General features: G+C 47.4%; 1 protein-coding gene across 3 annotated transcripts; it reads right to left on the bottom strand.

Annotated features, from left to right (window-relative positions):
• Positions 1-571: 571 nt before the first annotated feature.
• CHTOP (chromatin target of PRMT1) lies at positions 572-13677 on the bottom strand. 3 transcript variants are annotated; one of them, XM_082203874.1, is made up of 6 exons: positions 13307-13677; positions 10890-10970; positions 6483-6633; positions 4139-4325; positions 2565-2702; positions 572-1506 (listed from the first exon to the last, which is right to left on the bottom strand). In XM_082203874.1, exons 2-6 carry the CDS (start codon positions 10952-10954, stop codon positions 1304-1306), a joined length of 744 nt encoding a protein of 247 aa, XP_082060000.1. In that variant the 5' UTR covers positions 10955-10970; positions 13307-13677; the 3' UTR covers positions 572-1303. The 3 variants fall into 3 exon arrangements, with proteins under 3 accessions (XP_082060000.1, XP_082060001.1, XP_082060002.1); XM_082203875.1 differs by having other exon boundaries at positions 4139-4322; positions 13307-13676; XM_082203876.1 differs by lacking the exons at positions 10890-10970; positions 13307-13677 and adding an exon at positions 10656-10880.
• Positions 13678-17144: the final 3467 nt, after the last annotated feature.

Consider the following 17144-nt stretch of genomic DNA (forward strand, 5'->3'; position numbering starts at 1 on the left):
GGCTTCTGAGATTCAGAATATTTTTTTTCTTGTTTTCCTCCTCCAAAAACTAGGCGCATCTTGTGGTCTGGTGCGTCTTATAGAGCGAAAAATACAGTAGATGCACCAGGGCATTTCCTGCAGGGAACACACTGGCAAAGCAGATCCCTCCTCCCAACCGGTGGGTTAACTTTGGCAAGTGTGTAGGACTGCCCATCTATCAGTCAGCTGACACCCTCATGATATGAAATGATAGGCAGGTAGGTGCTCCACCTACCTATTAAAAGATGACCAAAAAGGTCATAGTAGTAGTGGCTTATTCAATTTACTGTAAGTTTCCAACAACAGTCCCAGCTCCACCACCAACAAAAAACCAAGACAAAGGCATTTTTTTCCTTTTCCCTGCAATTGCTTCTTATGGTAAACCAGAAAATACAAGATGCCGTTCAAAACCAGAACAGAACAGTTGAGCTCACAAGACACTGGGCGGCAAATAGAGAAAGACATTTGCCTTCCTAGTGTCTTCAAACACAAACAAAATAAATACCAACCAGCAGGCTGGCCACAAGAGCATAAACATAAAAATGAAAAGTTTGCTGCCATTGTTTATTATTATTATTTAAAAAAAAAAAATCTGCTTTCAGCCACAACAGGTTTGGTGAATTAAACACTAGTTGGGCCTAATCCTTTTTGAGGGTTGGGGGTTGGAGGAAGGAGAGGGGCAGGGAAGGAAGAACTCCACTGATTTGTGCTCACCATATATAAAAGTCACAGGATTATTTGTTGGGCCTGGGGTGTGGACGTAAGCAGAAACATCAGAAACGAAATATGGGATTCAGCATCACTGTGCATGAGCAGCCACCTTGAAACCCAACTCTTACGGCAGCTGTAGCTGCCAAGACTGCAATTTATAAGCACCTGAGACCTTCTGTCTACAGCAAGGTCAAAAAAAAATTTTTTTTGGGGGGGGGTTGAGGAAGACAGGAGAGGAAGGGGGACAGTTATGCATGTAATGTCCTGTTGAGGAGCTTCAAGATGATGCCATCTACAGACAGCAGGTCAGTCACATTTGTTTTTGGAAGTCGTTTAAGAAATGTGTGTGTGCGCGCATGTAGATAAACACACAATTCTCTCCCGCCCACCAGTTTCATACAACGCAGGAGTATCAAAATGCAAGAGAAACCCGTGAAAGTTATTGTCTCCCACCCCTCCCCACGCCGTCAGGGTGGCTGTTGCCGGTCGTGGCTTACAGGAGAGGGCTTGGGTGGGGAAGGACCAGCGCACAGAACACACAACCTCAGCGAGTGTCTACAGCAAGGGTGGGTCAGTCGTTGGCTTCGGGATCTGTCTGGGCCATGTAGGCGTCCAGTTCGGCATCCAGGTGTCCTTTCGTTTTCGACATATACGCGTCAAGCTGGTTGTCGAGCTGCTCCTTGGTCAGGGCGGGGCGGGGGGCACCTCTGCCTCGTCCCCGGCCTCTCCCACGGCTGCCGAAGCCGCCTCGTCCCCGGCCCACCATGCCACGACCTGGGCGGGAGAGGAGGAGGAGGACAGGGTTAGGCACTGCACCACTGGAGCTCAGCTGCCTCCTCTTCTAGGATAAAGTTCAAACCGCCCCCTGCTCCCGCCCCATAGCCTCCCCAGTGCAAAAGATGGCTAAAATGCGATCAGAGGGCTGCTGTCAATCAGAGTAGACACAGAAAGCTTCCTTCGACTGCAGCAGGCTATCGGTCCATCTAGTTAACTCAGTATTGCCTAGATCAGGGTTCCCCAAACTTGGGTCTCCAGCTGTTTTTGGACCACAGTTCCTATCATCCCTGACTACTTGTTCTTCTAGCTAGGGATGATGGGAGTTGTAGCCCAAAAACAGCTGAAGACCCAAGTTTGGGAAACCCCGGCCTATATTGATTGGCAGGGGCTCTCCAGTGTTTGAGGAAGGGGATATTCTCAGCCCTTCCTGGATATCAGTGACTGAACTGTGGCTCTTTTGCATTCACAGCTGATGTTCTATCATTGAGTTATGGCTTGTCTCCTAAAGTTAAAGCAAGATCCCAGATCTTAGTTTTCCCAATTAAATGGCCGATTCTAGTCCTCATAGAAAGCTGCCTTATGTTGAATAATAATGTTTGTCTATCCCACAGAGCTCTCTTGGGTTTCAATGTTTTTCCTGTGTTTGGTTTTAACGTTTTTTGCTATTCCTGCTTATTCATTTCAAGTCGCTTCGAAATACTTTGGTGTAAAAAGCGGCAAACGAATATAACTGACCTCTCCTGTGCTGCGGTTTTCACACATGCAGTAAATCTACTGTATATTTTTGGAAAGCTGTTTGTTCCTTCGCTAAGCATTTAGATGCCTCTTAAAAGATACCGCAACCAAATTTGGCATGCCGGTTCCTGAGGTGACGGAGCAGGTTTTCGTCTTAAGTTTGGAAACAGCGGGAAGCCATTCTGAATCGAGATGGCAGACTAAACCTTTTCAGTACGGGACTGATGTTTTCGCTTCTTAGAATTTCTCTGCAATGCCAGGTACGAGGCTGCAGGAATAAAATGAAAGTGAGTGTAACATCCCAAGTTAGTTGTGCTCACCTCTGCCACCAATGCCACCCCGGCCCATGGCTCCTCTGCCAAGCCCTCCTCTGCCAAGCCCACCCCGTCCTCTAAGGGCTCCTCTTCTCAGGCCCATTCGAGCAGCTATGCCGCGTCCTCCCCGAAGTAAACCCTGTCCTTTAAAGGGGAAGAGAGAGAGAAAGAGACAGTCAACCATCAGCTGAGCTTTTGAAGAAAAGGTCTTGCCAGCAAACTCAGGATATTTCTGCACTACAGGTCTACTTTCAAATTCTACAGTGGCTTAATAATAATGGTGTCTCCAAAGCACATTTTGCTTGAGAACTCTCTCTTGGATCCTAGCCCCTTCACTGGCTGTCGGCTTCCTATTTCAAAAAAAGTTGCAACAGCCCAGGTAACTGTTATGCCAACATGCGCTATGGCAAATGTGGGGAGGCTTTGTAGCCTTACAGCTGTTGTTGGACTCCCATGTCCCAGCAGCTGGCATGGCCACAGTCAGGGATGATGGGAGTCACAGCTGAAAGTTCACCACCCATTACCTAAGGGCTTCAAAGCCTCGTTTTCCATTTTCCAGGCTTCTCGCTGCAATTACAGAAGCTAGGGACTTAAAAAAAACAAAACAAGCAAGGCTTACTCCAGGATAGCAAACTTAGCTGAAGAGAAGCAGAGCTCTGCTAAAGGCGGCCGAGTCTTTGGTAATATGGTGCCCTGAAAAAGGACAAAAATCCACACACCCCAAATATCTTATTTTAGTAATACTTCCTTTTGGTACAGTTGCATTTTTATGGATCTTAGAAAATACATGTTTTTAAATAATAATAATAATAATAGTAATGATAGTAATAGTAATAATTATTATCAGCCCCCTTGGTAGTATGTCCTAAATCTGGCACCAGAAAACTGTTTCATCTGTTGGGGGCAGGCTCCCAAGTTTCTCTTTCCTCAACTCCTTGCTCTCCCACCCCTCTCTCAAGTTTGCACCAAGTGTACTAAATCTACTGAAGTCACGCCACGCAATCAGACTCATGTGGATTAACATGTGGACTATGTCAAAGTTTATGTACTGAGCCCCCAAACTGGGGGAGCAGAGCACACAGCAAACAGGCTGTGTGAAGAATGGACATCAGTTCTGCCCACCCCCAATAGTATTATTGTTCATCAGATATATCTTTGGGGGGTGTCAAGTGATATTTGGCAAGTTTGGGGAGCCTCAGACCTGAGGGCTGAGCTGAATGTGGCCCTCAAGGTCTCCCTATCTGGCCCTCAGAACTCTCCCAGGCCCCACCCCTCATGGGCCCTGCTTCACACCCTCTCCTTGAGTGTTTTTGCCTGGCTGGGACGTGCCTTTGAACTCTGACCATGCCTCTCTGGGTGGAAGATGGAGAAGGGCACGCGTGTGTATGTGCAGAAAGTAGCCTACGGTACAAAGGTAAAATTGGCCTTAACTTTTCCACCCATTGTTCCTCCTTGCCCTGCCCAACACTGGCATGTGGCCCTTCTTGGAAGGGTACCCAGAAAGGATTGCTGCCTCCAGACAGAAAACGGTGCCGCCCCCCCCCCCAGTCCTAAGTGAACTAATTCACTGACACACTAACCTCGGAGGGGAATTCCTCCCCGTAGCAACGCTCTGGTGCCACGCCCGCCGCGCATAGCTCCTCGGGGCAAGCCTCTCTGACCCATGGGTAAGCCTCGGCCCCCTAACACACCCCGGGCCAGGGGTCCCGCCGGCCGGCCTAAACGTGCCTGGATGTTGCTCTTCCCCAGGCGTTGCTTCAGGCTCTTCTGGAAGAAGAGAGTGTTAGACAGGAAAACGTCGCACAGAAACAAGCAGAGAGCAGCTGGCACGGAAGGGCGGGCGCAAGCTGCTTGAGATGGAAGTAATGGGGGGGAAAGAGAGAGAGAGAGGGTCACATGTGGTCACCATGGCTCATGGTTCAATGCAGGAAAGGTCTGGGGGAAACAAAAGGGTGAAGCAGCACGGTTTGGTTTGAGGAGGGAATGAAGATGTGCCCAGAACATTTTGAGAGATGCACTGCATTTTTATTTTAAATACCATTACATAAAACCTATGCAATGGTCTATCACATCAGCAGACCAGTGCATAATGGATTATTATGTGAGTGGCAGTAAATATATGAAATGTTAAACATGGTTCTCCAGCTCTCACAAGTCACCTGGTAGCTCATGAAATGATACCAAGTTACATCCTAACTAGATTAGACAAAGGGAAAGGAGGGGACCGCAGATGCCCCCTGAGATGAATCAGAGCCACCTTTTGCAAGTAGGGGATGACCATGCCTCTCTCTCAGGGAGCAGCACCCATTCAGGACTCTACTGCATTTTAGCTCCATCTGTCAAGGCTATAATAAAAACTAGTTTGTGGGATATTGAACGCCAAGAACTAACAGTAGCAGCAGAGAAAACATCTTCCCCTCCTTATTTTCAACTTTCTTGGGCACATGAAACCAACCACAATTACCGTGAATTTCTGGTTAACTCTCAAGAACGAAGGGCATTTTCGCTGGCCAGGTTTAATTCAAATCCATCAAACTTCCTTTGGGGAAGGTTCTCAGGCAGGGCGGAAGGAGAAAGAACTTGCCCATGTGAAGACCACCAGGTGGAAACCCTTACACATACGGTTCTCAATTGTAAACTATATGCTGATCTGTCAGCAATTTCTAGATCAACTCTGTATCCCCAAATGGAAACCAGAGTTGGAGGTCATAAATTTTCTATTACTGGGGAATGAGCAGGAGCTCACAAAGTTAGTGGCTAAATATCTCTATTTGGTTTTTTGTCGTCGAAATACACTGCAGACGCCTGATCTCCCTGGAGACCAAGAGATGTGACGATAGACTGCTCTGCCTCCTTTCTTTTAGCAAATGTTTTGTGCCACTGGGGAAGTGGTAATTCTGTATTGATCTGTTTTGAATGTTTGTATGTGATGCCAATAAAAGGTTTGATGTTGATGATTTTAGTTCCTGCCATATGTTCTCATTTAAAAAAGGTCATTTTACACAAGTCGTCCAATGGAGCAGCACCTGCTACACACGTGTCACGGCTGCCTGCGCCACCACGGGGCCCAAATGTGGATGGAGACTAATGCGACACAAGGGGAAAACGACTGCATGATCAAAACCAGCAAAGCTGCACCACCACCCTGGTCCTCTGAGGCCCAAACTCAGAAGGACAAACTCTCCCAGAATGGGATTTCGGTCACAAGCCTGCAATCTTTTGGGGCCTACCACAGCGAGGTGCAAGGGAACCTCCTCTGCTGTAGCCAAGTCCCTGAGATCAACCCACGTTGCATTAACCTTACGCAGCACAATGACATAGGCGGCCATTTTCTGTTTCTGGGTTGATATGCAATCGTTCTTGTCTTTTGTGTGGTTGCGTTTGCGGTTTCTTTTTTGTTATTTTTCACACAATGAATACTAGAAGTAAACAAATAATGGGTACGCCTATGTGGTGCCTTCCAGATCTGTCGTGAACTACAGCTCCCATCACACACCCTCCATCACTGACTGAGCTGGGACTGATGCAAGTGGCCACCCGAAACAGGTGGAGGGCACCAGGTTAGCAACCCCTGAGTGAAGCCATATGGTGATTGCTATGCAGTCCTTCCTTAAGAGCCCTGGAGGATCAGACCACCTGGACAAAGAATGATTTCCTAGAAGGCAGCAGGAGGTGTCGTGGGACGTAGCCCACCAGCAGGAACATCGACCAAAGATTTGCATAAGGAGAGCCTTGCGGCGTCAGGCCAATGGCCCATCCAGCCCAGAATCCTAATCTCACAAGAGGACCACGCTGTGGGAAACCTGCAAGCAGGACCCTGTGGTTTCCAGAAGCTGGCATCCATCTATCACACCTGTGTTTCCCACCAAAATGAAGCCCCCGGCTGCCAAGGCTCCATCGCTGGCTCTCCTACGCCTCTCTCACCTGCTTGAGCTTTAACGCGGCCTGCACAGAAGGTCTGTTCTCCATCTGCTGGGCCAGCCTCCTGTTCCGGGCACTGGCTAGCTGTTGCTGCTGCATGGTGGCTCGAATGTTCACGGGGATCGGCTGTTTGTTCTTCAGCATATTAGTAAAGCTTCAAGGTCGAACAAAACGGGTGTTTAAACAAAAGCTTGTCATTACAAAAGCATCTCAACTGGCATTTCATGGCCCTTAAGAGTGGGCGGCCGCGGCCCACAATTCTTTTTTTTTAACGCCAACGTGGTACACATTTTAATTTACGGCAGGTTAATGAGCTACAGACTTTTCCTCGTTTTCCAGAAGACGTGCAAGGACAGGACATTCAAAAGGGTGTGGATTAGTGCAGTATATTTAAAACAGAAGCGATTTTTTTTTAAATAAAAAAATCAAATTTCATGTGATCTCAAAATGAAGAAGCAAAGATGGAAAAAGCACACAAAGCAGTTAAGCCAGATGGAGAGAAAGGTGAAGGGAAAGCAGTGCTGGTTCCAGATGGACTGACTCAATTGGCCAGCAAAGGTAGGTTAAGAGAGGAATTGCCAAATCAAGCTGCTTTGAACCACTAGGTCATCTTGAAGCTGCAACGGACCTCTTCTCCCCACAGGAACCAGCCCAGACCCTGCAGTCTTCATCTCAAGCCCTTCTCATTGAGTGCCCCACCTGAGGGAGGTGCGGAGGGCGATCACACAAGAACAGGCCTTTTCTAGTGGTCCCATGCTGCCACCCGCTGGTCCCAGGAAGACATGCCTGATGCCCACCTTGCCAATCTTTAGGCATCAGGCCAATACTTTTTAACTCAACCAGGCCTTTGATTAATTAATGTTGCCGTCTGTGGCAGTGCTCAGCTTTAAGCAGGGCAGGTAGGCCTTGGTCCTTATTTATATGTAGCTATATTTTGGTATGGTTCATGGTTTCAGAATCCCCCTCACTCCTGGGGATTTACATTGCTTTTTAAAGTTATATTTCACCTTGTCAAGCTGCTCTGATACTTGCTATATGAAATGACTGATATGATAAACCATTATTATTATTATACAATGCCCCAAAAATCACAAAATTAAAGAACCAGCCCTATATTTAATAACTCTCCTGGCAGCCACAGGCAGTGAGTACTTTTAGGCAGGCCATGTGCCGGAAGGATGGGGGGCTGAGAGGTGAGAGCTACTAGTTTCTTAGCAAGCTAGGCGCTTTCATTAGCTTATTTATGAGGGAGCTAGGAAATGGCACGTGTGTGTCCCAGAACTACAATCCCAGGGGTTTCTAATACGATGGCAAAAACCCCGTTCCAATTCTTATGGCAGTTTCCATCTTTTGGACACATAAGGGAACACACGAACTGCCAATCGGCTTTATGCCACTAGCATACTGCTAGATTTGCACCCAGTACAAACGAGAGTTGGATCCAGATTCTGAAAGGCGGCTGCTGCTCAAAAGCAAGGTTTTTCAGCTCTCCCTTTATGGGCCTGAGCAGCACCCTAAACCAGGAGACACAAAGGGCTGCCAGCTGGAAAGAAACCAGTTGTTGGCAGGAAGCGTTCTCTGCTCATGCCGGGGGCATTCAAACCCTATGAGTAAGGATCTCAAACAGCACACAGGATGTGCTTTCAAAGTCAAGTTTGGACCTGGCTCCAGAAATGGTTCCTTCAGCAAATAACTGGCCATGCTGGCTGGGGCTGGTGGAAGTCAGGAGCCCAACTGCAGCTGGAAGGGCAACAGGTTTTCCCCACATGGAGACCCCCCTCCCCACCAAAAACTCCATGCCCTGGCAGGTGCAGGGACAGAGCAAGGAATTGGAGCCTGCTGCCCAATCTAGGCCCAGAGCCACAAGGTCAAATGCAGACAGGACAAGGGCACACTGGTGAGCAACTGTTAAAAATGAGTCATAAATCAATCACATTATGGGAGGGGTATTTCTCGGACTAAGGCAAAACTATGAAGCTCCTTTGCCATTTTTGCTTTTGGTTTTCTGGATGCTGTTTAAGTAATATTGTGATGTTTTTTAGTATTGAAATGTGGGGTTTTGCTATGCTATTATAATTGTTAATGTTTGCTAAGTTATTGTAAAAATAGTCTTTGTAGCATTCGTTTGCAATGTGTTCCCGTTTTCTTTGTTATAAGCCGCTCTGAGCATGATTTATTTTCTGGAAAAGCAGCATACAAATTGAGTGGCTGAATGAAATCAAACGGATTTTCTCTGGGCAAGGACCTTGCCCCTTTCCACGTCTATGATGCCACTCACCCTGCCAAGTTAGCAAGGGTTCAATATCAAATAGTACTAATACAACCTTCAAAATATGATGGGAAGCAGCTACCCCCTGACGGTGGAGCCCAATCTCGTTGGTGAAGCCTTCCAATAAATAAAAAATATGAGAGTACGCCACTAACATACAGGAAGCCCCCTATAGTGTGGCGTGGCCTGACCACTGGTTCCCCAATTGAAGGGTCCGGCATGGGAGAGATGGCCACAAGTGCAAACCTGTTGCTATGGAATAGAGCAGAGCTTTCCAAACTTTTCAAGTTGGTGACACGCTTTTTGGACACGCATCATTTTGCAACACAGTAATTCAGTTTTACTAGCAAACTGGAGGTTAAACTAACCCTTTCCATTGCCAGGAGGAGCGCAGGGAGCGTTCGTGCAACACAACTACACACTGCAGCTGACACACTAGCGTATTGTGACACAGAGTTTGGAAAACTCTGGAATAGAGTCTACAGCAGGTGTGGGGAACCACCGGCCCTCCAGATGTTACTGACTCCAAGTTCCATCAGCTCCAGCAAGCATGGCCAACAGCCGGGGATGATGGGAGTTGTAGTCCAGCAACATCTGGAGGGCACTAGGATCCATGACTCCGAGGGTTTAACAAAACTCACATACCTACAATTTTGATAAGGGGCAAGAAATCCAAAAAAGTTCAAATGGAAACTTTGAATTCATTTTCTGAATGCCGAAAGGCATGTTTCCCACTCCTGGTCTACAGCATAGCTAGCAGGCTCCCCCGAATGTTCAGAAAGGCTGCAAACCCTATAGCCTGTGTGTGTGTGTATTCCTATCCAATAATGCTATGAAGATTTACTTGGAAGTGCACTTGATTGAGCAAAGTGGGACTTAATTCCAAATAAGCTTATGTAGGACTGCACTGTTTATTAAATAGTATTCTATCCCTACACCCTCAAAGAACACCTGATGAAAACTTTAGACACAAATGAAATGCCAATCCAAGAACAGGAGATATGTTATTCAGCAACATGGCTGTAAAAAGGCACAATTTATTCTCTAACAGAATAGACATTATGTAAGGCTAGAAAGAATTTTGTTTGCAATTGTAATGTCATGCATTTATACCAAAGGTGGGGGGAACCCATGGTCTTCCTGGCGTTGTTTGACTAAAACTCCTTGAGCAGGCTGGCTGGGGTGGATGGGGAACTGGAAGTCCAGCAATACCTGGAGAGTGACAGGTTCCCCATCCCTGATCAAAGAGCAGCTGACTGTGAGTTGTATGGTCTCCTCAGAGCAGACCTACTGAAATTAATGGACAGAAAGGATGTAGACGCCCAACTGTTTCAAGGGACCAATTCCAAGTACAACCACACCCCTACAGAGCAGCTCAAGGAGTTTCTCAGATAATCCAAGCCTGCCATACCTTTGTACACTGGATCCCTCTTCTCCTGGCCTGCCATTGAAACCAGCTGTGCGTTTCCCAGATGACCAGGTTTTAAGATTCCCAACCCTCTTAACAGAGACAGAGTACACAAGGGCCACACAATGTAAGCACCACCTATTAGTTGGAAATTTTACATATAGGAATGCACTGGAGAGGAGAGGAGAAAAAGGAAGGAGAAGAGAGGGCATGCAGAGGGCAAAGGAAGCAGATGATGAATGGAGCGGAGCACTTGCCTCTTACAAGGTCCAAGGACTGTGGCCAAGGAGCCTTCGGGCTGATCAGAGCGGCCAGCTGCCTGCCTCTTACAGGCCAGACCACACAAGGATGTGTGTCCGCCTTGGACACCGCAGCAAAGCCTCCTGCAGCTTAGGTCACATGCTACCGCACTGCAGGGGTCACCTATATAATGTGAACACATGTGGAAGGAAAAAAGGAGGGTGCGAGGTTTTCCTTAGAACACATCCCACCAGATTACCGTTTTCAGCTTTATCACCAGACAGACAATTTTGGCCCTTTTAACCTTGTGTACCATCGCTTGCTGTCGGATTTAAGGCAGACGCAAAGCTGCCCCCTGCTTCTCTGCATCTGGGTAGGTTAAAAGCAGGGCAAGGACCATGTTGGCTCTGGATATCGAACACAGTGATAACTAAGCAAAAATAAAAATTAAAAAAAAATCTTATGAGCTGAAGTTGGCCGTTGGGCTCCTCACCGCTCGTTGAGGGACATCTTGGTGGTGCTCTTAAGCACGACTTTCGGCGCTGACTGCGCGGCCATCTCAGGTCCCCAGAATCTGCAAAAGAAGAAGACAGGGCCAGTTCAGAAAAAAGAAAAAAACATTAACTGCTGCTAAAGGAAGAGCTTCTTCACACAGCTCACAGCTAAATGTTGAAATTCACCCACAAGAGGCAGTTACAGCCACTAACTTGGCTGGCTTTAAAGGAGGATTGGAGAAATTCCTGGGGGATAATGGCTATGGATGGATACGAGCCATGATGGCTAATTTCTGCTTTCATGATCAGAGGCAGTAATGTTTCTGAATACCAGCCCTGGGAACTGGTAGGAGGGGAAAGCACTTTAACACTCAGGTCCTGCTTTTTGCTATCTGGTTGGCCACTATGTGAACAAGTGGAAGGACTACATGGGTCTTTGGCCTGATCCATCGGGCTCTTATGTTCTGGGAAGCAGGGAGTTCATTGGTCCTCTTGCTAGTAGCAAAAGCATCTGCCTCACAGTCAGTCTCAGGGAACTTTCCCCCTCTTTTTAAAAGAGCCAAGCAAGATTCCTCAATACAATTATGGAGGAGAAGGCTATCAACAGCTACCTGAGCCTGTCTTCACATGCAGGGTAAGTTCCTAACTCACTGAGGGTTTGAGACCTATCGTTGACCCTCGCCTAGTTTAGTTGGCCAGTCAAATTCATTTCCCAGAAGGAGCATTACTGTGTCTACACTGTGGTGCATTCATTGGTGTTTCTGGGGCCTAATCTGGCCCGCCAGTCGATTTAATCTGGCCCCCATGGCAGTATATGTCCCGGGGTAAAATCCCAAAAAAAGCTCAACAACTTCAATCCTAAAAGAAGCTCAACAGCTTTGGTTGGCCCTCACACACGTTCACTTCATCAAATCTGGCTCAGAGTTCTAGTCCCTGCTCAGCCATGAAGCTTAGGCCAATCACTGTCTCTCAGCCCAACCTACCTTCACAGGGTCATTGAAAGACCAAATGGGGGTGGGGTGGACAACAAAGTTCACCACCTTGGCGAAAATTGGGATATAAATGTAATAAATAATAAAGGAGGGCAGAGTAGAGCCAACATCAAAAGTGATTTTATAAAGGTTTTTTCTTCTTTTTTAAGCAGGAACTGAGGGCAACTGAGTTTCCTGACCTTTAAAAAATTAAATCTTTTTTTTTTTTTTGGTCTGACGGGGCTGATATGGAGATACACCCAATGCCTGAGCCAAAAATCCACCTACAGTGGTGCCTCGCAAGACGAAATTAATTCGTTCCGCAAGTCTCTTCGTCTTGCGAGTTTTTCGTCTTGCGATGCACGGTTTCCCATAGGAATGCATTGAAAATCAATTAATGCGTTCCTAGGGAAACCGCCTTCAGACCAGGTCCGGGGACAGTCTGTCCCCGGACCTCTTCTGAAGGCTGGGGGGGGGGGGACCAAGGGCTTTACTTCCCACCCCCAGCATTTTAAAAAACCCCGGGACAGCGGAGGACTTCTCCGCTGTCCGGGCGATCTTAAAATGCTGGCGGGCGGCATTTTAAAATCGCCCCGGGACAGCGCAGGACTTCTCCGCTGTCCGGGGCGATTTAAAAGCCCCTGGGAAGGCAGGCAGGGGGGACAAAGACTTTCGCCCCCCGCCCGCCTTCAGAAGGTGTTGCCGCCCCCCCGCCCGGCTTCGGAGCAGCGTTCCGAAGCCCGGCGGCGGCGGGAGGAGGCGTTCCCGCCCCACCGCCCGGCTTCAGAGGAGGTCCGAGGACAGTGGGGAAGACGCGCTGCTCTTCCCCGCTGTCCCGGATATTTGCCTATAGGCTGTCGTCTTGCGAAGCAAGCCCATAGGGAAATCCGTCTTGCGAAGCACCTCCAAAACGGAAAACCCTTTCGTCTAGTGGGTTTTTCGTCTAGCGGGTTTTCCGTCTTGCGAGGCGTTCGTCTTGCGAGGTACCACTGTATATCTGTAATCAATAAATTCGTGGCCATTTCTAATTCAGATCCTTGTCTGCTTGAGCTGATTAATCACAACTTAACATTTAGCCACTGCTGGGGTGTGTGTGTCGGTACTGCGACTGGGCCCGCAATAAACTTCGCGGCAACTTCCCCCACCTCTCCCCCCCCCCGAAAAAAAACACAGATTTTACAGGAGACCCATTCATTCATTCATTCTGGAGAGAAGGGAATGCATGGGAATTGCACTGGAGTCGCCCCGCCCACCACAGAACCCCGTTGCATCCGGGAATCCCCCCGCTGCTCGCCAGGCTTCTGAACCGGTCACGTGCGCGGCCGGGGCGAATGCCTCCCTCTCCCCCCCCCCAGCCGGCGCGGCCTGCTGGAAGGCGCCAACGGTCCTCAAAGCCCCGCCCCCTCCGCGCGCGGCCTACACGACCCAACGGTCTCCTCACTCACCGTCGGGGGCGGGGCTCGCTCTGCTCTGTCTGCGGCTCCGGCGGGGCCAGCGGAGGCGGCGGGAGGCTCCGCTCAGGCTTAGCCCGGCCTCCCCCGTCAGGCGCCCCAAACGCAAAGATGGTGGCGGTGGTTGGTTCCCCCCTCAGCTTCCCCTCCTCCTCCAACCTCCCGTCGTCTCTCTCTCTCGGGAGGACGACGACGGCGACGACTCTCTCGCTTCAGCCGCTCGGAGCCTTCTTCGCTTCAAATTCCCCTTCAGGAAGGAGCCCGGCAAAATGGCGGAGCTTTTTTCCCCAAAAAATTAATATATATATAAAAAAGGCCGGAGCTGCGCACGCGTCAAGCAGCGGCCGCGCGTGCGCCAGGAGGTTGAGGTGAGGCTGCCTCTCTGCGCATGCGCGAGGAAACGTCCTCTCCGGACGGGAGGAGGGACACGGAGCGCCACCGTGGTTACGTCTGGTAGAAAGAGAGGGAGGAGGCGGGCTCCGGCGTGCTACGTAGCGTGGTTGGCCGTTTGTCGCTTTCTGAGTGGTTGGAGCTGAGGGAGGGGCGTGGCTCTGCCGGGGCGACGCTCATTCTCAAGAGAGGAACCTTTTTTTGTGAATGGATGGATTTGGCTTAGAAGCGGGCGCGGTTTAAAGGGGCGCGGCTGCTTTTAAGTGCGAGGGGGTTTCGGAGCGAGGCCTGCATACAGTTGGTTGAGGCTTGTGCATAAGAACAGAAGGTGTTTCCTGTTGGAGTAGGTCAATGGCCCATCTAAGCCATAGAATCTCAGAATTGTAGAATTGGAAGGGACGATGAAGACCATCTGGTCCAATCCCCTGAAATGCAGGAATCTTTTGCCCAACCCACAACCCTGATTGATATTAAGAATTCCATGCTTTACCGATTGAGCTATCTAGCATCCTGGTCTCACGGTGGCCACCCAGATGGCCTCACTGGGAAGCCTGCACACAGGACCTGAGCACAACAGCACATACCCTGCTAAGGTTTGATGCTAGGCTGTGCATGAATACTGTACCAGCAACTCTTATTCTGATGCATCCTGCCTCGGAGGGTGGAGGTGGAACAGAACACCAACACCACAAACTGGCTTATGAGTATAAAACCAAATTTACTAGAATAATAACTAGAATGGAGATAGACTTGTAACATTCAAGCAACAAACATACTAAGGTGCCATGTGCAAAACAAAGCCTGGAGATACTGTAAACATGGAGTGGACAAATGTACAACCAGTTCTGTGATTGGACTTACACTACTTGTTGAACGGTTCATTTATCCAGTCTGTATAACGTTTATTGCACATGTAACTTGTTAAGATACAGTTGCACATTTATCCACTCCGTGTTTACAGTATCTCCAAGCTTTTGTTTTGCACATGGCACCTTAGTATGTTTGTTGCTTGAATGGTTACAAGTCTATTCTACTTGTTATTCTAGTTGAGGCAAGGAAGGAAGGGCTACCCCTATACTATTCATATAACCAGTTATCAATAATCAATATATTCAATATATATGCTTACACGAATCAAGGATTACAGTATTTTATAAATCCACTTGAATCAAAAAGGGAAGCTGTGCCTTAGCTAAAATGCAAACTGCTTGAAACAGCAAAGTTAGGAACCGACCTTTCCCCTAGAAACATCTGTGTACCCCGGACAAGACATGAATCAGAGATTCTGGTACAAATTCCCCATCAGGAACAGGCTAAATTAATCCACAGAACAGGAAGAGCAAAACCACAAAATGTCCAAGCTCCCTGTCCTGTCATAACTAGGGGAAAGGTTAGACTAAGCGTCACTGGGAGCATTGGAAAGCGGAACTTGAACCCTGTGCTGGACCAGTGCTATACCAGTAGCTAGGAGCGTGACAACTGCTTGCTGATTGGCTGATATTTTGCTGACCAAGTTATGAGTCCTTCATGATTGTCTTATGATCTATGATTTGCTGTGATTTGCTCAGGTATAAAGACCCCTGTATTTCTGTCAATCGGGGTCCCAGTTCTTTGGAAGAGATTCCAACTGGGTCCTTATTGCCTGGCAATAAACTTCACCTTCTTATTCTCCATTGCTGCGTCTGTCTGGTCCATATCCGTGCAACATAGTAAATTTGGTTTTATACTCATAAGCCAGTTTGTGGTGTTGTTTTGTTGCATTATTATTACTGTCACCACATTTGATACTTTGTGTATATACTATGGAGGTAGAACAGAGCCATCGTGGCTAGTAGCCACGGATAACCTTATTCTCTGTGAATTTGTCTACTTTTAAGGCCATCCAAATTGGTGGCTGCTGTTGCATCTTGTGGGAGCAGATTTCATAGTTTTAGCTATGTGCTGTGTGAAGGAGGACTTTCGTTTGTCTGTCCTGAGTCTTTTTTAACTTCTCAAACACATGGGCTTTGTCTATGCTAAGGGAAATTGGGAACTCTGAAAGCGTCTTAGGAGAGGATATTTTAAAGTCCCATCAGTTTATATTCCCACACTTTACTTTCCTGCCTGTTTTGTGGTTTTAATTTAAATCTCTGCTGGGGCTGTCTCACCAAAGAGTATCTGCCCCAAACCTGGATCTGTGCATCCAGGGAATACTCCTTTTACCATATCTATTATCCTTTAAAACCAACAGTGTATGCGGTCCATAATCTTAAGCACCTCTATCATGTCTTCCCAACTTACCTTTCCCTCCTAAAATAAAAAAGCTCTACCACCAGGCCTTTGGTCAGGGCCCAGCCTGACTCCCTCCTCTGGCAACCTGCACAGAACTTTGCTTAACGGTTGCCATTAATTTGATTTTAATTAATTGTTATAATGAAATGTTTTAGAATGTTAGATTATTTGATTGTTTGATTATTTGATTGTTGTTAGCCGCCCTGAGCCCGGCTTTGGCTGGGGAGGGCGGGATATAAATAAAAATTTTTATTATTATTATTATTAAATGTCATCTTTCCTAGTAGAGGAGTTGCTTTAACTCCTTGATCATTTGGGTTGTTCTTTTCTGAAACGTTTATGAGTAAAAATGCATAGGATCAAGATGTATCATTTATTGGTTGTATTTATTGGTTGACCACAAGGTGGCAGTCCTCTACAGTCAGAGAGATGCTCGTCCACTCCCAGATCAAGGTTTTCTTCACTTCCTGCAGGTCCTATCCAGGTTTCCTCAGAAGTAAATCTCACTGAATTTAATGAGATTAATTCCACAGTGTGCATTGTAGCCTCACAGCGCTATCTTGTACAAGTCTGTTCAGAATTCATTCCCATTGAATAGATTGGGACTTCACCTTTTTGGGAAATTGGGTAGGATTGCAGCTTTGAAGATGGAAGGTGCTGAAAAATCTTGGGTGCAATACATGAGTCAGGCAATCCCTTGCTGCAGTGAACATTTCTCTGGTTTTGTTTTGTTTATAGTAAAGTTAGAGCTGCAACAAAGTTTAATCTATTTTGAGTAACAAAAAAGTACCCTATATATATTAATCGGGACACCTTTTTAGATGATTTTTAATGCATCAAAGAGCAGTTTGGATAAATTTGTTCTGTATCCTGGAAGGATGTTGTTAATCACCAATGAAACCATATCTTTATTTTCAGTGACTAAGGTCACAGAGATACTGGTTTACTCTGTTATGTTAGTCACATACACATGACCTTCCTCCACGACCACACACACACACACACACACACACACACACAAATTATGCAGACCAGCACAGCAGAAACATATTGCTCAATCTACTGGTAAAAAGAAAAAAACCATACAAGGCTTGTAGCCAACATTTCCATGCTGGTTGAAGAGTGGGCTTCTAAGCAAAATATTTTTGCAGGCCAGTAAAATTAATGGCAG

The sequence above is a fragment of the Podarcis vaucheri genome (genome assembly GCF_965113315.1).
Source record: "Podarcis vaucheri genome assembly, chromosome: 16".
In the NCBI taxonomy this organism is placed as follows: domain Eukaryota; kingdom Metazoa; phylum Chordata; class Lepidosauria; order Squamata; family Lacertidae; genus Podarcis; species Podarcis vaucheri.